Source organism: Bubalus kerabau, chromosome 18, assembly GCF_029407905.1.
Source record: "Bubalus kerabau isolate K-KA32 ecotype Philippines breed swamp buffalo chromosome 18, PCC_UOA_SB_1v2, whole genome shotgun sequence".
Taxonomy (NCBI): domain Eukaryota; kingdom Metazoa; phylum Chordata; class Mammalia; order Artiodactyla; family Bovidae; genus Bubalus; species Bubalus kerabau.
Window position 1 is genome coordinate 34,575,473 of NC_073641.1, and position 18,990 is coordinate 34,594,462.

An 18,990-nucleotide genomic window follows, 5' to 3' on the forward strand; every position below is an offset into this window, starting at 1 on the left:
TTAGGGCATCTGCATTTTGTTTAAGGCACAGAGTGAACATCTACTTGATATTGAGTGAGTGGCATGTTATGTCATAAGCCAAATGACTCAATAACCATGAAACTGGATAATTCTATTGCCTGAATATCATGAGAGGATATAGACATATACAGGGGAAGTTGAAGGAGACAAATAATTAGGAAAAGCTGAATAAGAAAGCCTTTTTAAGATATTGATTGTATTATTGATTATAATTATTTAACCAAATTAGGACACCGTATTTGAAAAGCATTGATATCAACTTTAGGATATCCTATTTTTATTTAGATTTTGGGATGTTAAAAATGAAAATTTTTTTCAAAGCATATATTTATAAGATGCCAGAATATATAACAGGGGGCCTGACAATAACTTTCATAAGAATTATTTTCTGGGCTCTTTAAAAAATACTATCCTTGATAAATCACATGGGGAGATCGGAAGCTCTGTGTGCATTGATCTCAGAGTTTCCTTTACAGTAAGTGGTAAATAATGTCTTCTATGTACTGCTAGCCGGTAGAGATAGCCCTTTGGAAGTCATTTTGATTTATCACATAGAGAACAAAGAATTGAAATTTTTGTTCGTTTGTTTGTTTTGCATTTTCAGCCTACAAGTTCTTCTTTGCCTCTCCATCTCACAGGACTGGAGAGGAACTGTATTTTCTGGACATGAAAGTGGTGTTAGGATAAGGTTTAGTTGTATTCTGCTTGTCCTGAAACCTGGAGTTCACACGCTGGTATATAACCGTATCATAGAAGCTGATTGCTTGCCCCTGTAGCATTTATCCCTAGAGGGTTGATGGCATTGTCTTTTTCACAAGTAGGTTTGGAGTGAGGAATAACAATGAAAATAATATTAAAAATTAATGTTCACAAAGTGCTTTCTCTGTGCCAGGTCCTAGAGTAAGGGCTTTACATGCATGATTTCATTTAATCCTCCAAATCTTACATGCTGTTTACAAGCCAGCCCTTATTAACCACACCAGAAAGTATTCTCCAAAGCTTTTCAGCTTTATGTTCCTTTAAAAGAGGTGAGAATGTTTCCTTTGATTAGAATCAAACTTTTGGGGGTCAGTAAATAATTCAGCATGATATAGATAGTTATGCTCTGTATTCGAGCTCAGATGGAGGGGGATATTGGTGAAGTTAGCTCTTGGACATGACTTGAGAAGTTGAGGGGACAGCTGTTGCACATTTGATCACTCTTGTGATCTGATCACAGTCAGATCACTCTTGTCCTGTTGTGTCCAAGAGCTTTGCTCTATTCCAGTCTTGGAATCACTTATCTTCCCCTTCTTCTTGTCTGCCCTATTACACTGGGGCAGTGGCATGCAGTGTGCTCAGACAGTTGACTTAACCTTTGGCAGAGTGGCACGTGAACACTTTTCTGTTGAGACCAGAAGCATCTCCTAGGTACCTCAAGCTCCTGAATAGATAGGTCACAAGAACTCAGCAGCTCAGGTTTGAGTTAGGTTATATTATTGCTTGTGTAGGGATTTGATGACCTTGAAGAACTTTTCTAGTTCTGAGTTTTTATTATGGGATGTAAGTGTTGGGAGAGGTCCTTCTAAGAGGACCTTTTCTGGTTATTAATAGAAATTTACTGAAGCAAGGGCAGAAAGATGAAGCAGAGAGAAAGGTTGAAAGAAGAGATTCTTTCAACCAGTGACATTAAGGAATTAGGTGAAACCTGTCTTTCTAGATTATTCACTGATTTTAAAGACATATTTGAGAAGCATGTCCTGCTTCATTCCCTTCCAGCTGTATTTCTTCATGTTTATTCTACAGTGTTTTAGGTCCAGTGACTTACAGTAGCATTGGGTTCTGACAGGTGCATCCCAGGAACCCCTTTCTTCTTTGCTCCTATTAGCATTTAATAGGGGCTTGTGAAGGGACTGGATCTGGTGGGAGACAGGGATGGTTATGTAATAATAGGCAATAGAGAAGTACATTGTCTGTAGACAATTTCAAAACAATAATAAAATGAAAAGTTGGTCTGTTTTTCATTATCCCCATGCAAGGGCAAATCTGAACAATGTTGGTAACAAAGCACTTGTCTTTGTAGGTTGGCAGTTCCCATTGTGTCCCCCCATCCCCCTGTCGTTGCTGTGTTTTGGTTAAGGGACACTTAGTTCTGTATGAAATAGAGAAGGTATAGACCTCTGTCTCCACCATGATTTCCACTCTTAGAAATCTAATAGCCTTTTCTTTCTTTTGTTTTCCCTGTGTCTGTGTGTGTGTGTGTGTGTGTGTAGGCAAGGAAACAGTTACTGTTCTTCCAGGAGCCTCTTATTTCTCCAGCGATGAATCATTTGCAATGATTAGAGGGTATGTAATAATGGAGCTCCTCATGTTTCCCACGGTGTGGAATGAGCTGAGTCATCCCTGAGTCTGTTAACAAGACTGCGAAACATAACCACCTCTCCCAGCCAGAAAATGATCATGGACTTGCTTGGCTGCACCAGGATGTGAAATTATTCACATTGAATGTTGGCAATTGGAACATGCAGCCCATGATTATTAAAAGAACCTTCAAAGTGGAATATATGTCTGTGTGCCAACTAAACTGAAGTAAACGTTTTTGAGGCTCTTTCTGAGGATCCTAACATTTTCTACAAACTGTGTTTTCATTTTCTAGCTAGTGTTTGCCTTCAAATCGAGCCACATTTTCCCTTACCAAAGGAAACAAACTCACTGTGTACACCTGTTTTTAATTTGTCTTTGGATACAATATAGGCTATAATTTTTTTAAAGAACTCTTAATAGTTATTTTTCTGCATTAGCTTGAAGCCAGTCTATTTGGAAATCAAATGTTGGGTGGAGGAAAGCAAATATATTTGGGGGCAGGAGGAGTAGGATTATTTAATTGCTGGCAATTTCAAGCAAAAGGGACATAAAACATGGAAGTTTGCTTTATATTTCTTCTCTGTCTTTCTCAGGGGACATGTCAATCTGACAATGCTAGGAGCCATGCAGGTTTCCAAATATGGTGACCTGGCTAACTGGATGATACCTGTAAGTAGGCACGTTTTCTTCTGAATTATGCCTGGGTTAGAATAATTGTTTTTGAAGTATTAATATTAAGAAAAATCTTGTCAGATTGCTATGAGTACGAATATAATTGTTGCAAAAATAGATGTTGTAATATGTATTTATTTCAAATTTTAATAAAAATCAAATTTCTAATTCTCCTGAAAAATATTTAGCTTTGCCAGTTTACTATGTAATTGGAACTAAAAATAGATAAGATCAGAGTCAAAGCATAATTTTCCCTAGAAAAACAGAGAACTTCCTCAGAAGGTAAAAAATATGGGTTAATTATACTCTGATAAAAGTAAGAAATACAAATATTTATTATAACTAAGCTTTATAACGAGAAAGAGTAATTAATATGTTCATTAATTTTATGTTAATTCTTTTCTTATTCACAGTGAGTAAAATCCTCTCTTGATTAGTCATGTGACCCTATGAGTAATCAATCACATTGTCTTCTATTACCGAATACAAAACCTGTGGTATTTAAACAGGTCTGTGAAATGCAAACAGTTTTCATTTACTAACGATCTAAATCAAGGAAGAAGCCTCTTGAAATTAGCTTTGGAAAAAAGACTATAATCAGTTGATTTATGAGTGTAGTTCTTTACATTCCAGAGTGTGGTTCTTTATATGTGTAGGCAAACAGCAATGAGTGTCCATGATTATGAGCTCATTTTTTTCAGGTTACTCTTTTAATGTGTATCTTTAAAGGTTTCTCTGTGTTTCTCTGAAGCTTGAGCTAAAAAATATTTTGTTTAACTGAGGTTGGTATTCTATAATGAAAGGTTTTTTTTTTTTTTTTTTTTAATTTCTTAGTTTTTCCTGTTCATTTTTTGAGGAGGGTAAATTAATGTAGTTGATAACAATGGTAGAGATTGTATTAGTTTAGCTTTTTTGAACTATGATCTCTTGAAACATTATTTTAAAATTTCAGTTATTATTACAGCTCTGGTTCTCAAACTTGGTTGCATATTGGAAGCACCTGGGAATTTTTAAAAATGGTGATGCCTCTGGCCCATCATTAGTTTCCAGTTTAATCTGGGATATAACCTGGAACTGGTCATTTTAAAAGCAGTCCTATATGGTGATGATATGTAACCACGTTTGAAAACCAAGTTTGAATGTATTAAAGAATGATCATCAATCATACTTAAAATGTAAAGGGAAAATATCATTGACCCATTAATAGTAAGAACACTTAGCAAATTATGGATTTGCTAAGTTGTTATATTGTTGCTATATTGTTATTCTAAATTAGCCATAGTTATAAGAGTTGGCAACTTTTGGAGGCTTTGAAGAAATCAGGGGGTCTCCTGAGCATTATACAGTAAGTCAGATTGATGCTTTATAGGAATGTTTATTTGTGTAGAAAGAGTGTACTTCTCTTCAAATTTTAGAAAAAGGCTAATAGAGGGTAGTAGAAGGAGCATAAAATAGCAAGCCCCGAGTTTTAGCCCTGACTCTAAGGTTATAATACATATCATAGAGCTTGACATAGTATATGCTAGATAAATGGGTTGTTATTATTTGATAAGTTAAGAAGGAGAAGTTGGAGATGCCTGGCAGAGGACGGAAGAGGATTGGTTACTATGAACAGAAGCAAGAGAGTTCAAACTAGAGTCTATTTCTCTGGACTATTAGTGAGTTTTTAAATCACAGAAACATGTCCAACATATTTTTGCTTTCAGGGAACTTGGGCATCTTTAACAAGTTACTATACAATGTGTTTTTATTATGATTTAGCACACAGTGAGACTGGAAGCTCTCATGGTGAGAGTATGCATTATGTAGTTGTCATTTGTAGGAAAGATTTTCCAACATGTATCATGGTTTTACATATCCTATGAAGATTCCTATGAATGATTAAAACATCAATGTTTATTACTTTGTAATTTTCCTAATATAGTTTGGAGATCATACGTTTGCAAAGGACTGGATCTAGTGGAGCAGCAATAGAGAACTCTGGATTTCTGAAGGGGTGTGGAGAAAAATTAAGCTTAAAAAGTGTTCTTGTGTCTGGTTCCACTCTTTTGGTCATGGAAGTTAATAGCGTCTTTTCTGAAGGAGCATTTCTTTTGTTCTTTTAGAATTTTACTTATGGCTGTGCTGGGTCTTGATTGCTGCGCAGGCTCTTCTCTAGTTGTGGTGAGCGCTACTCTCTAGTTGCAGTGAATGGGTTTTTCGTTGCAGTGACTTTTGCTGTTGGAGAGAACGGTCTGTAGGCACACAGGCTTCAGTGGCTGCAGCTCTCAGGCTCTAGAGCGCTTGCCCAGCAGTTGTGGCGCATGGGCTCCATTGCTCCACAGCAGGCGAGGTCTTCCCAGATCAGGGATTGAATCCCTGTCTCCTGCATTGGCAGGCAGACTCTTGACCCCTGAGCCACCAGGGAAGCCCTCTTTTGTTCTTTTAGTAACTGATAATGACTTCTGGGATTCTTTGTATGTGATACAAGGTATATATTTTGCTTCCTTTGGATTCAAGATAGCTTAAGAGTCAAGACCATGAGCTTTAATTTGGAAGAGATCTGATTTGAATTTCAGCTCTACCCCTTAAAATTTACACAATCTGGAGTACATGGATTTTTGTTAGGATTAAATGAAAAGAAAATGAAAAGTGAAGACTCAAAGCACTCCATAAATAGTGGCTATTATTTTTAACTTCTTCAGTGTACTATTGCTTAACATTGAGAGGGAATATTTGCCTCAAAAAATGCTGGCGTAAGCAAGACTATTTTACAGTAACTGTAAAACCTATGTATCCAAATTCATATTCAAGTACCAGATCTGAGGACACATTTCTTGTTTTTATTGGTTATGGATAACAGCCTAGCCTCCTTATGTAGTTTCAGTGAGCTATTTCTGTTTGCCCTAAAGATTTATGTTGATTTATAAAATTTAGATATATTTTTATTGCAAGACCTGGCAGTCAAGGTGCTGAAGGGTTCAGCTTTATTATATCATTTTTCATTTACTTTTATCTTTTTACTGAGTTTAATAATCTTTCAATGGTTGTAAAGTCTTGAGTTTCTCTGCACCGTAGCATCTCCATCAATCATTACAATGTCAGATTATAATAAACTTTAAGCTTTTAAGGCAAGCAAATGGTGTGGATGCTATTTGTCTTATCCTCTAATAGCTTCTTAGTATGCAGCATGGGTCCTGTTTTCACAGATTTTTGAAAATTCTGCCCTGAGCATACAAAGAGAGAAAATGTGACAGAACAGTGATTGGCTCTTTCTAGTTCCTTGATGATGGTAACCCTAGGCAAGCTGCAGAAATATGAGAAGATGTGCAGTCCGTTGACTCTCCATCCAGAGCTGCTCTGGCTCTTCTAATGCTTATTTCTGGGAAACAGCTGACATAGATGATAGACTTGTGAGGGGAAGTAGATGTGTATGACCTACTATGGGAGCTGGTTATTAAAGGCATGCAATAGTTGCCCTCTGGACAAGTTGCTGTATCTGAGCTGAACGTAACAGCCGAGGGCCTGCTCCTTCTACACGGGGAGAACAGAAATGAGGGATTCTTGGAACAAACAAAAATAGGATGTTTAGGTGTTTTGTTTTTCCCTCATATTTTTCATTTCTTTGTGCATTTTAGAAGATTAAGCACAAATCAGCATCATACTCACGTATGCTGTATGTATGAGTGCATAACATTGATTTGGTCTCCTAGATATGATGCCTGTTTTAAATAAGCTAATTCTCCAGTCTTCCTTCTTGTACAGCTGAGGGGAAGAGGTTGTGCTCAACATTTAATCTCGTGGTTTAGATGCATGAAATGTAGCCTATATACTAAACTGTAGGTACAGATACAGAAATATAAAGATTACTGTATGGATAGATACAAACATACAAATCTAGATAGTTGTTTTAAGATATTGGTGTCTTGTCCATTTGTCCCAATGCTCAGGCAGCTGCAAACCATGGGCAAGGAAAAAGGACAGGTGGGAATTATGTGTACTTTAACAATTATTCAGTAGTGCTTTTGCTCCATCAGTGTAATGTAATAGAAACTGTACAGAACTTTGGGGTTAGATATGCCTGTTCTTAAGTACTGAAGTGAAAGTGTTAATCGCTCAGTCATGTCAGTCGCTCAGTCATGTCCAATTCTTTCAGACCCCATGGACTGTAAGCTGGGCTTCCCAGGTGGCACCAGTGGTAAAGAACTCGCCTGCCAGTGCAAAAGGCATGAGATGAAGGTTTGATCCCTGGGTTGGGAAGATACCCTGGAGGAAGGCATGGCAACTCACTCCAGTATTTGCCTAGAGAATTCCATGGACAGAAGAGCCTGGAAGGCTACAGTCCATAGGGTCAAAGAGAGTCGGACACGACTGAAGTGACTTAGGATGCACGCAGAGACTGCAGCCCGCCGGGCTCCTCGGCCTATGGAATTGTCTAAGCAAGAGTACTGGAGTGGGGTGCCATTCCCTTCTCCAGGGGTTCTTTCTGACCCAGGGAGTGAACCTAGATCTCCCTTATTGCAGGCAGATTCTTTACCATCTGAGCCACCAGGGAAGCCTTGCTTAAGTACTGGTTCTGTCATTTATTGGTGGTGTAACAAATTAGGTGAACCTTGATATATTCATTTGTAAAATGATAACATTTAACTCATGTGCTTGCTTTGGGGATTAAGTTAGCTCATTAATTCAACAAATATCTATTAGATGTGTATTAAGGGCCATGCTCTAAATTTCTCTCTAAGCACTGTTTCAGTAACATCCCACAAATTTTTGTCTCTTTTGTTTTATTATCATTCTCTTCAGGATATTTTTAATTTCTTTTGTGGTTTTTTCCCATGACCTATTGGTTATGTAAAAGTATATCATTTAATTTCAAAATATTTGGTGATTTTCCACAAAACTTTGTACTAATTTCTAGTTTAATTCTCTTGAAGTCATAGTACATACTTTACATGGGTTCTCTCCTTTTAAGTTTGAGATGTATTTGCGACTTTGTGACTATTCCATCTGTTTCCATTCTTGAAAAGAATGTGTATTCTGCTCTTGTTGGCTAGAGTGTTCTATAAGTGTCAATTAGGTCAAGTAGGGAGATGGTGTGGTTCATGTCTACTGTGCCTTTCTATTGGTTACTGAGAGAAGAGCATTGAAATCTTGAGTTATAATTGTACATTTGTATATTTCTCCTTTCAGTTTTATCACTTTTTACTTCATGTAGAACTCCATTACAGTAGTACTTAAGATTATTATATTCTTTTAACAAATTGACCTTTTAAAAAAATATATTTTTCTTTATCTCTGATAATATTTCTTTTTTTATTTTATTTTATTTTATTTTTAAACTTTACATAATTGTATTAGTTTTGCCAAATATCAAAATGAATCCGCCACAGGTATACGTGTTCCCCGTCCTGAACCCTCCTCCCTCCTCCCTCCCCATACCCTCCCTCTGGGTCGTCCCAGTGCACTAGCCCCAAGCATCCAGTATCGTGCATCGAACCTGGACTGGCAACTCGTTTCATACATGATATTTTACATGTTTCAATGCCATTCTCCCAAATCTTCCCACCCTCTCCCTCTCTCACAGAGTCCATAAGACTGTTCTATACATCAGTGTCTCTTTTGCTGTCTCGTACACAGGGTTATTGTTACCATCTTTCTAAATTCCATATATATGCGTTAGTATACTGAATTGGTGTTTTTCTTTCTGGCTTACTTCACTCTGTATAATAGGCTCCAGTTTCATCCACCTCATTAGAACTGATTCAAATGTATTCTTTTTAATGGCTGAGTAATACTCCATTGTGTATATGAACCACTGCTTTCTTATCCATTCATCTGCTGATGGACATCTAGGTTGCTTCCATGTCCTGGCTATTATAAACAGTGCTGTGATGAACATTGGGGTACACGTGTCTCTTTCCCTTCTGGTTTCCTCAGTGTGTATGCCCAGCAGTGGGATTGCTGGATCATAAGGCAGTTCTATTTCCAGTTTTTTAAGGAATCTCCACACTGTTCTCCATAGTGGCTGTACTAGCTTGCATTCCCACCAACAGTGTAAGAGGGTTCCCTTTTCTCCACACCCTCTCCAGCATTTATTACTTGTAGACTTTTGGATCACAGCCATTCTGACTGGTGTGAAATGGTACCTCATAGTGGTTTTGATTTGCATTTCTCTGATAATGAGTGATGTTGAGCATCTTTTCATGTGTTTGTTAGCCATCTGTATGTCTTCTTTGGAGAAATGTCTATTTAGTTCTTTGGCCCATTTTTTGATTGGGTCATTTAATTTTCTGGAGTTGAGCTGTAGGAGTTGCTTGTATATTCTCGAGATTAGTTGTTTCTCAGTTGCTTCATTTGCTATTATTTTCTCCCATTCTGAAGGCTGTCTTTTCACCTTGCTAATGGTTTCCTTTGATGTGCAGAAGCTTTTAAGTTTAATTAGGTCCCATTTGTTTATTTTTGCTTTTATTTCCAATATTCTGGGAGGTGGATCATAGAGGATCCTGCTGTGATATATGTCGGAGAGTGTTTTGCCTATGTTCTCCTCTAGGAGTTTTATAGTTTCTGGTCTTAACGTTGAGATCTTTAATCCATTTTGAGTTTATTTTTGTGTATGGTGTTAGAAAGTGTTCTAGTTTCATTCTTTTACAAGTGGTTGACCAGATTTCCCAGTACCACTTGTTAAAGAGATTGTCTTTAATCCATTGTATATTCTTGTCTCCTTTGTCAAAGATAAAGTGTCCATATGTGCATGGATTTATCTCTGGGCTTTCTATTTTGTTCCATTGATCTGTATTTCTGTCTTTGTGCCAGTACCATACTGTCTTGATAACTGTGGCTTTGTAGTAGAGCCTGAAGTCAGGTAGGTTGATTCCTCCAGTTCCATTCTTCTTTCTCAAGATCGCTTTAGCTATTCGAGGTTTTTTGTATTTCCATACAAATTGTGAAATTATTTGTTCTAGCTCTGTGAAGAATGCTGTTGGTAGCTTGATAGGGATTGCATTGAATCTATAGATTGCTTTGGGTAGTATACTCATTTTCACTATATTGATTCTTCCAATCCATGAACATGGTATATTTCTCCATCTGTTAGTGTCCTCTTTGATTTCTTTCACCAGTGTTTTATAGTTTTCTATATATAGGTCTTTAGTTTCTTTAGGTAGATATATTCCTAAGTATTTTATTCTTTCCGTTGCAATGGTGAATGGAATTGTTTCCTTAATTTCTCTTTCTGTTTTCTCATTATTAGTGTATAGGAATGCAAGGGATTTCTGGGTGTTGATTTTATATCCTGCAACTTTACTATAGTCATTGATTAGTTCTAGTAATTTTCTGGTGGAGTCTTTAGGGTTTTCTATGTAGAGGGTCATGTCATCTGCAAATAGTGAGAGTTTTACTTCTTCTTTTCCAATTTGGATTCCTTTTATTTCTTTTTCTGCTCTGATTGCTGTGGCCAAAACTTCCAAAACTATGTTGAATAGTAATGGTGAAAGTGGGCACCCTTGTCTTGTTCCTGACTTTAGAGGAAATGCTTTCAATTTTTCACCATTGAGGATAATGTTTGCTGTGGGTTTGTCATATATAGCTTTGATTATGTTGAGGTATGTTCCTTCTATTCCTGCTTTCTGGAGCGTTTTGATCATAAATGGATGTTGAATTTTGTCAAAGGCTTTCTCTGCATCTATTGAGATAATCATATGGTTTTTAGTTTTCAATTTGTTAATGTGGTGTATTACATTGATTGATTTGTGGATATTGAAGAAATCTTGCATCCCTGGGATAAAGCCCACTTGGTCATGGTGTATGATCTTTTTAATGTGTTGTTGGATTCTGATTGCTAGAATTTTGTTAAGGATTTTTGCATCTATGTTCATCAGTGATATTGGCCTTTAGTTTTCTTTTTTTGTGGGATCTTTGTCAGGTTTTGGTATTAGGGTGATGGTGGCCTCATAGAATGAGTTTGGAAGTTTACCTTCCTCTGCAATTTTCTGGAAGAGTTTGAGCAGTATAGGTGTTAGCTCTTCTCTAAATTTTTGGTAGACTTCAGCTGTGAAGCCGCCTGGACCTGGGCTTTTGTTTGCTGGAAGATTTTTGATTACAGTTTCAATTTCCGTGCTTGTGATGGGTCTGTTAAGATTTTCTATTTCTTCCTGGTCGAGTTTTGAAAAGTTGTACTTTTCTAAGAATTTGTCCATTTCTTCCACGTTGTCCATTTTATTGGCATGTAATTGTTGATAGTAGTCTCTTATGATCCTTTGTATTTCTGTGTTGTCTGTTGTGATCTCTCCATTTTCATTTCTAATTTTATTGATTTGATTTTTCTCCCTTTGTTTCTTGATGAGTCTGGCTAATGGTTTGTCAATTTTATTTATCCTTTCAAAGAACCAGCTTTTGGCTTTGTTGATTTTTTTCTATGGTCTCTTTTGTTTCTTTTGCATTTATTTCTGCTCTAATTTTTAAGATTTCTTTCCTTCTACTAACCCTGGGGTTCTTCATTTCTTCCTTTTCTAGTTGCTTTAGGTGTAGAGTTAGGTTCTGAAGCTGACTATCTTAATATGTTCACTCTGCATGGTATATCTTTTCCCATTCTTCTACCTATAACCTGTCTTTACATTTAAGTGAGCTTTTGCAGTTAACATATATAGTTAGATTTTGTTTTTTTTATCCAGTCTTGACTTATTTTCTTATATATATATTTTAGTGGTTCTTTCAAGGTTTGCAATACAGACCATCTTGTATTTATCACAGTCTATTTCAGGTTATATCACTTTATATATAATTAAAGAACCATACAGCTATAAACTTATATTCTATGTTATCTTATTTGCTATTTAGTCATATGTTTTATTCTGCATGTGTTATACATCCATGGTGCATGCATGTGTGCTAAGTCACTTCAGTTTTGTCCAGCTTTTTGCAATTCTGTGGACTATAGCCTGCCAGGCTCCTCTGTCCATGAGGATTCTCAAGGCAAGAATACTGGAGTGGGTTGCCATGCCCTCCTCCAGGAGAACTTCCCAACCCAGGGATCGAACCTGTGTCTCTTATGTTCCCTGGACTGACAGGCAGATTCTTTATTACTAATGCCACCTGGGAAGCCCCATAAATCCATGGTACTTTGTTATTATTTTGCTCTTAACAGTCAAGTCTCTTTTAAAGAGATTGAAAATGAGAAAAATATTGTTTATAATTTATGTATATAAATTGTGTATTTTATCTCTTTTCCCTGTATGTTTGCTCTTTCCTTCACTTTTCCTTTACACCAATTCAGAATGCCATCTGATCTTATTGTCTGTTTGCTGGAAGGACATCCTTTGATTTTTTTTTTTTTACTGCAAGTCTTACAGATGTTACTCAGGTTGATTCTTTCAGTATTTGCTTAAAAAAATTTTTTTTTAATTTTTATTTATTGTTTTTAATTTATGGAAAATTTGCTCGTAAGCTCTTTGAGATTAGTTGACAGCCTTTCAGTTCAGTTCAATTCAGTTGCTCAGTCGTGTCCGACTCTTTGCGACCCCATGAATCGCAGCATGCCAGGCCTCCCTGTCCATCACCAACTCCCGGAGTTCACTCAGACTCACGTCCATCGAGTTAGTGATGCCATCCAGCCATCTCATCCTCTTTCGTCCCCTTTTCCTCCTGCTCCCAATCCCTCCCAGCATCAGACTCTTTTCCAATGAGTCAACTCTTCTCACGAGGTGGCCAAAGTACTGGAGTTTCAGCTTTAGCATCATTCCTTCCAAAGAAATCCCAGGGCTGATCTCCTTCAGAATGGACTGGTTGGATCTCCTTGCAGTCCAAGGGACTCTCAAGAGTCTTCTCCAACACCACAGTTCAAAAGCATCCATTCTTCGGTGCTCAGCTTTCTTCACAGTCCAACTCTCACATCCATACATGACCACTGGAAAAACCATAGCCTTGACTAGATGGACCTTTGTTGGCAAAGTAATGTCTCTGCTTTTGAATATGCTATCTAGGTTGGTCATAACTTTCCTTCCAAGGAGTAAGCATCTTTTAATTTCATGGCTGCAGCCTTTAGTTTCAGTCTAATTAGCCCCACTACTCATACTGTTTTTTCTGAGGACATTACCTGATGTCCATGGCATTTCCCCTCTGGCTAGTGGGAATGTGAATTATTCTCAGACCTGTGTGAATTATGGACATTTTTCACCTAATACTTCTCGTGATTCTTCACCAGGCCTCAGACAATTTTTTCTTGTAATATATACACATCATTACTCTGGTAAATAACTTGAGTTCAACTTTTGCAAATCTTCTGAGCTCTCTCTCTGTATAGCAAGCTCCCCTCTGGTATTTTGAGATCTCAAGTCAAATTCTAGTTGATCAGAGATCTCAACCCAAATGAGGCAGCTGGACTTCTGATTTCCCCTCCTTGCACTGCAGGCTGGAAACTCTCTAGACAGTAGCCTGGGGCAGTTGTGGGCCCATCTCATTGGCTTCCCTTTTCTCAGAGATCACAGTCCTATACTGCCTGCTCGCTGATGTCTGAAAGATGCTTTTTCTATTATTTGTCTGTATTTCTTTTTTTTAATATTTATTTATTTGTATTTATTTGGCTGTTTTGAGTCTTAGTTGCAAAATGTGGTATCTTTAGTTGTGGTATGTGGGCTTAGTTGCTCTGTGCCATGTAGGATCTTAGTTCCCTGACCAAGAATTGAACCTGTGTCCCCTGCACTGCAAGGTAGATTCTATTTTCTTTTTCATTAATTAGTTTATTTTAATTGGAGGATAATTACAATATTGTGATGGTTTTTGCCATACATCAGCATGAATCAGCTGTGGGTAGACATGTGTCCACCCTATCCTGAACTGCCCTTCCACCTCCCTCCCTACCCTATCCCTCTGGATTGTCCCAGAGCACTGACTTTGAATGCCCTGCTTTATGTGTTGAACTTGCATGGGTCATCTGTTGTGCATATGATACTGTACATGTTTCATTGCTATTCTGTCAAATCATCCCACCCTTGCCTTCTCCCACTGAGTTCAAAAGTCTGTTCTTAACATCTGTGTGTCTTTTGCTACCCAGCATGTAGATTGTCGTTACCCTCTTCCTAAGTTCCATATATATGCATTTACATACAGTATTTGTCTTTCTCCTTCTGACTTATTTCTCTCTGTATAACAGGCTCCAGTTTCATCCACTTCATTAGAACTGATTCAAATGCATTCCTTTTTATAGCTGAGTAATATTCCATTGTGTATATGTATCACAACTTCCTTATCCACTCATCTGCTGATGGACATCTAGGTTGCTTCCATGTCCTAGCTATTGTAAATACTGCAATGAACACTGGGGTACATGTGTCTCTTTTGATTCTGGTTTCCTTGGAGTGTATGCCCAGCAGTGGGATTGCTGGGTCATATAGAAGTTCTGTTTCTAGTTTTTTAAGGAATCTTCACACTGTTCTCCATAGTGGCTGTACCAGTTTGCATTCCCACTAACAGTGTAAGTGGAGAAGGCGCTGGTGACCCACTCCAGTACTCTTGCCTGGAAAATCCCATGGACTGAGGAGCCTGGTGGGCTGCCGTCTATGGGGTCGCACAGAGTCTGACATGACTGACACGACTTAACAGCAGCAACAGTGTAAGAGGGTTCCCTTTCTCCACACCCTTTCCAGCATTTATTCTTTGTAGACTTATTTTTTTTTTGTAGATGATGGCCCTTCTAACCAGCGTGAAATGATACCTCATTGTGGTTTTGATTTACATTTCTCTAATAATGAGTGATGTTGAGCATCTTTTCTTGTATTTATTACCATATGTATATAATCTTTGGAGAAATGTGTGTTTAGGTCTTTTGCCCATTTTTTGATTAGGTTGTTCTTTTTTCTGGTGTTGAGCTGCATGAGCTGCTTTGTATATTTTGGAGATTAATTCTTTGTCAGCTGTTTCATTTGCTATTATTTTCTCCCAGCAAGGTAGGTTCTAAACCACTGGACCACCAGGGAAGTCCCTGTCTGATTTTCTAATTGTTTAAAAGCATTAATTATATTTTTGAACTTTGGTCTTTATATAGTTCTTAGATGATTTTCCTAGTGTGAATCCCTAGTAATAGAACATCTTGGTCAATTTTTAGGGGTTTTGAAACTTACTGAATTCTTGTCAAAAAATTATCTCATTTTATACTCATACTGTTTTCACTCTCTCACCAACACTGGTATCAGTTTTTGTTTGTTTGTTTTTCCTGTTATTCTAATCAGTTATTTTGCATTTCTTTAAAAACTGCATCCTTGACTATTTAAAGAGCAGGCAATGTCTTATTTTTCTGGAGGGGCACTTAATCCTTTTTTTTGTTGTTGTTCTGGAGGCCTTACTTTTGGCTTTTAGTGTTTATTATATCTTATCAAATATTGTTTCCAGTACTGCTGTCTTTGATCATTTTAAAAAAAAGTATTGATGGTGACTGTTCTCTGTTGTAAATGTGTGTTAAGAGACCATCTGTAACAAGCAAGCATGTGTGAACGTGTGTGTGTTTGTGTTTTGTTTCCGATATGTTGACCAAGTCTTACACTTGGGATGAAATCAAAGCACAGCAATTTTTATCTCCTGTGGTGCATTTAACTTCATTCTGTTGGGAAGCTTTCCCTCTGTGTCAGCTCATTCTCAGATAATAAACTTTCAGTGGGCCACTTTGATTCCCAAACTCAGTAGTGAGTCTAAAATTAAAGGATCCAGTTCAGACTGGTGGCTCAGATGGTAAAGAATCTGCCTGCTATGCAGGAGACCCAGGTTCAATCTCTGGATTGGGAAGATCCCCTGGAAAAGAAAATGGCTCCAGTATTCTTGCCTGGGAAATCCCATGGACAGAGGAGCCTGGCAAGCTATAGTCCGTGGTTTTACAAAGAATCAGACACAGCTGAGCAACTAAACACACACAGTGCAAACTAGTGACCTTTGCTTCAGTATACATTCAAAAGCAATGTATCTCCTTTAACCACTGCTTCCCAGCTATGGGCAGAACAGGCTGCCTGCATTTGGGGAAGGTTGATTGGTGTTCTTTTGCTTTTTCTCTTCACTCACTTCGTCCACCAACTCAGTTTGGCACCGCAGGGTCAAAATTCAGGAGAATGGGAAGGTGAGGAAGAAGGTCGGGAAAGTTCTTATATAGCTGTTGACTGGTAATGCTGTGAACTGCCTCCATGCTCTCTGGTCCTTTCAGATGCTTAGAGCTGATCCCTTTCTCTGTGTGGTTGGGCTGGGGTTTTGGGGACCCCCTTCTGGGCTCCTTCTGTAGTGTCTGTCCTGATGAATGATGGCTGGATGCTTTCCCAGCAGCTCCTGGTTTTCCTATTGTTCTCTTCACACATACACTCTCAGTGATAGGACCCTCTCTTCCTTCCATGGCATCTTGTTGAGAACATATTAAAGCATCTTCATGCTGCTGCTGCTGCTAAGTCACTTCAGTCATGTCCGACTCTGTGCGACCCTCTCCTACATGGCCCACATCTGGGAAGCACCCACACATTTCTTGTCCACCTTCAAGAATAGTGTAGCTACTTTGCCAGAATGGTAGCTTCTCCTTTCTCAGGTAGGAGTCAGACATGCCATTCCATGGTTGCATCCTGGCTCTTCTCCAAAGGGTATGATGCTGTCCTGTTGTCATCCAGGCTCTAATATGTTGATTTAGGGGTAGACAAACACTTGCCCCTCTTTTTGGTTGCTGGGATGGACCTTTCTTCAAGCCCTTTATAGAGAATCCTCTGCTGTGGCCTATACTGTGCTCCTTGATCTTGCCAATGGATCCAAAAATCATAGAACTTGTTTTTGACCATTTTCTCTGAAAATTCTGTTACTGAGCATCTTTCTCACATGCTGGTATCTCATAGCTGTCACGGTTGAACATCAGTCAAAAGCGAGACAAAAAAAGTCCCACTCTAGCATTTGGTTTCTACCACTTTGGCTTGTGGCCCTGCTGTTTCCTTGCTGTCATTATTTCTCCCTTGTAAGCTTATGTTCAGCTAAGTCTCCATATGTGCGCTTGTGTCCTGTCTATGGTTCCTGTATACCAGGGTGATCCCCCCACTTTATTCTGTTCCTAGCTCCCCTGGATAGAATAGAGGACCATGGAAGAACTTAGCCAAGCCCTTCTCATTCTACCAGGGAATAAAACGTACATTGACCCCGTGGATAGAACTTCACTTCCTGTGTCAATTAGAGACACATTTAATATCCGCAAGTTTTCTGAGACCAAAGAATGATTTCTTTTTGTTCTGCAATTTAACAAATGAGCATACGTTAAAAAAAAAAAAAGGACAACCTAGGATTAGTGAAATTTATGAATTTAGGGTGTTATTAGGAATATAAGCTGTTTATTATTGTTTTTCACTTGAAAACTATATTTGGTTATCCAAAAATACTTTAATCTATGACTGTCTGGAAAACATTATGTTGAAAACTAGTCTTTAGTTTTATTACTCACAGTCAATATTTTTCAGATTAAAAGTATTTATTGACTAACATATTGACATATGAATTTTATAGCGAAAATTTCTCTTACTTGGAGGATCCTGCTGCTGCTAAGTCGCTTCAGTCGTGTCCGACTCTGTGCAACCCCATAGATGGCAGCACACCAGGCTTCCCCGTCCCTGGGATTCTCCAGGCAAGAACACTGGAGTGGGTTGCCATTTCCTTCTCCAATGCATGAAAGGGAAAAGTGAAAGTGAAGTCGCTCAGTCGTGTCCGACTCTTAGCGACCCCATGGACTACAGCCTACCAGGCTCCTCTGTCCATGGGATTTTCCAGGCAAGAGTCCTGGAGTGGGGTGCCATTGCCTTCTCCATGGAGGATCCTATGGATGATCAAAAGCTGTGTGTGTGTGCTCAGCCCACCAGACTCTTTTATCCATGGGATTTCTCAGATAAAAATACTGGAGTGGGTTGCTATTTCCTTCCTCCAGGGTATTTTCCCAGCCTAGGGATTGAATCCATATCTCCTGCATTGGCAGGTGGACTCTTTACCCCTGAGTTACCAGCGAAGCCACAACTAAGTTATAAATCTACTATTTTTACTACAAGGGAGCTAAGTTATAAATCTACTATTTTTACCAGAAGCTCTTTGGTTCATGCCATTGGCCAGGTTCTATGCTGTTTATTTGTATGTTTATTGTCACTTAATCCTTTTAACTCTGTGAGTTAAATATAATAGTCCCTGTTATAGATGAAGAGACTCAGGCCAGGAGAGTTAACTTTTCAAGTTTACATGTGTTGCAAGTTATGCAGTGGGGATTTAGTTACAGTATTGTTTGCTTTTATGTACTTTGCATTCTTCCACAAGTTTCTTTGTTCCTTTTTTTGGATGTATTTTACTAATGCCTTTGTGATGAGACAAAACTACCTGCAAAATAAATAAATATCTTTATAGAATTTCTGTAAACTTGAGAAAGAAATCTCTGTTTCATTGTGTGGGGTAGCATGTGTGCGTACTAAATTGCTTCAGTCGTGTCCGACTCTTTGTGAACCTATGGACTGTAGCCTGGCAGGCTCCTCTGTCCATGGGATTCTCGAGGCAAGAATACTGAAATGGGTAGCCATTCCCTTCTCCAGGGAATCTTCCTGACCCAGGGATCATATCTACATCTCTTATGTCTCCTGCATTGGCAGGTGAGTTCCTTACCCTGGTGCCACCTGGGAAGCCCATGTGTGGGGTATAGGCTATTACAATTGGAAGGATACATGCTGTATGTGTAATTCTAGTTCAAGCTGCAGGCATTGGAAGGTGCTGGATTGACAATTTGCATATTCTTTCTTCTGCATATTATCTTTTAAGTCCTCACTTGAATTCTAAAGTCTCCACTGCCTAATCACGGTAATTAACATCAATCTCATGTATGAAGTATTTTATTCATTATCAACCCATTTTGTTTTTTATAATCTACCAACTGAAGCATTCTTTGAAAGAGTTCTTGTCCTCTACTAGGATTTTTATAATTTTAGCTTTCGATATTTCTTAAATGGA

General features: G+C 38.3%; 1 protein-coding gene across 4 annotated transcripts in view; it reads left to right on the forward strand.

Annotated features, from left to right (window-relative positions):
* Nucleotides 1-18,990, forward strand: part of OXCT1 (3-oxoacid CoA-transferase 1) — a 166,749-nt gene that overhangs the window by 88,996 nt on the left and 58,763 nt on the right. For 3 of the 4 annotated variants that reach the window (XM_055555079.1, XM_055555077.1, XM_055555080.1), the window contains 2 exons: nt 2,274-2,346; nt 2,958-3,033. In XM_055555079.1, coding sequence (XP_055411054.1) covers nt 2,274-2,346; nt 2,958-3,033 — 149 coding nt within the window. Of the gene's footprint in view, nt 1-2,273; nt 2,347-2,957; nt 3,034-17,517; nt 18,352-18,990 lie in introns of those variants that run through there. The other variant, XM_055555078.1, reaches the window with a different exon arrangement.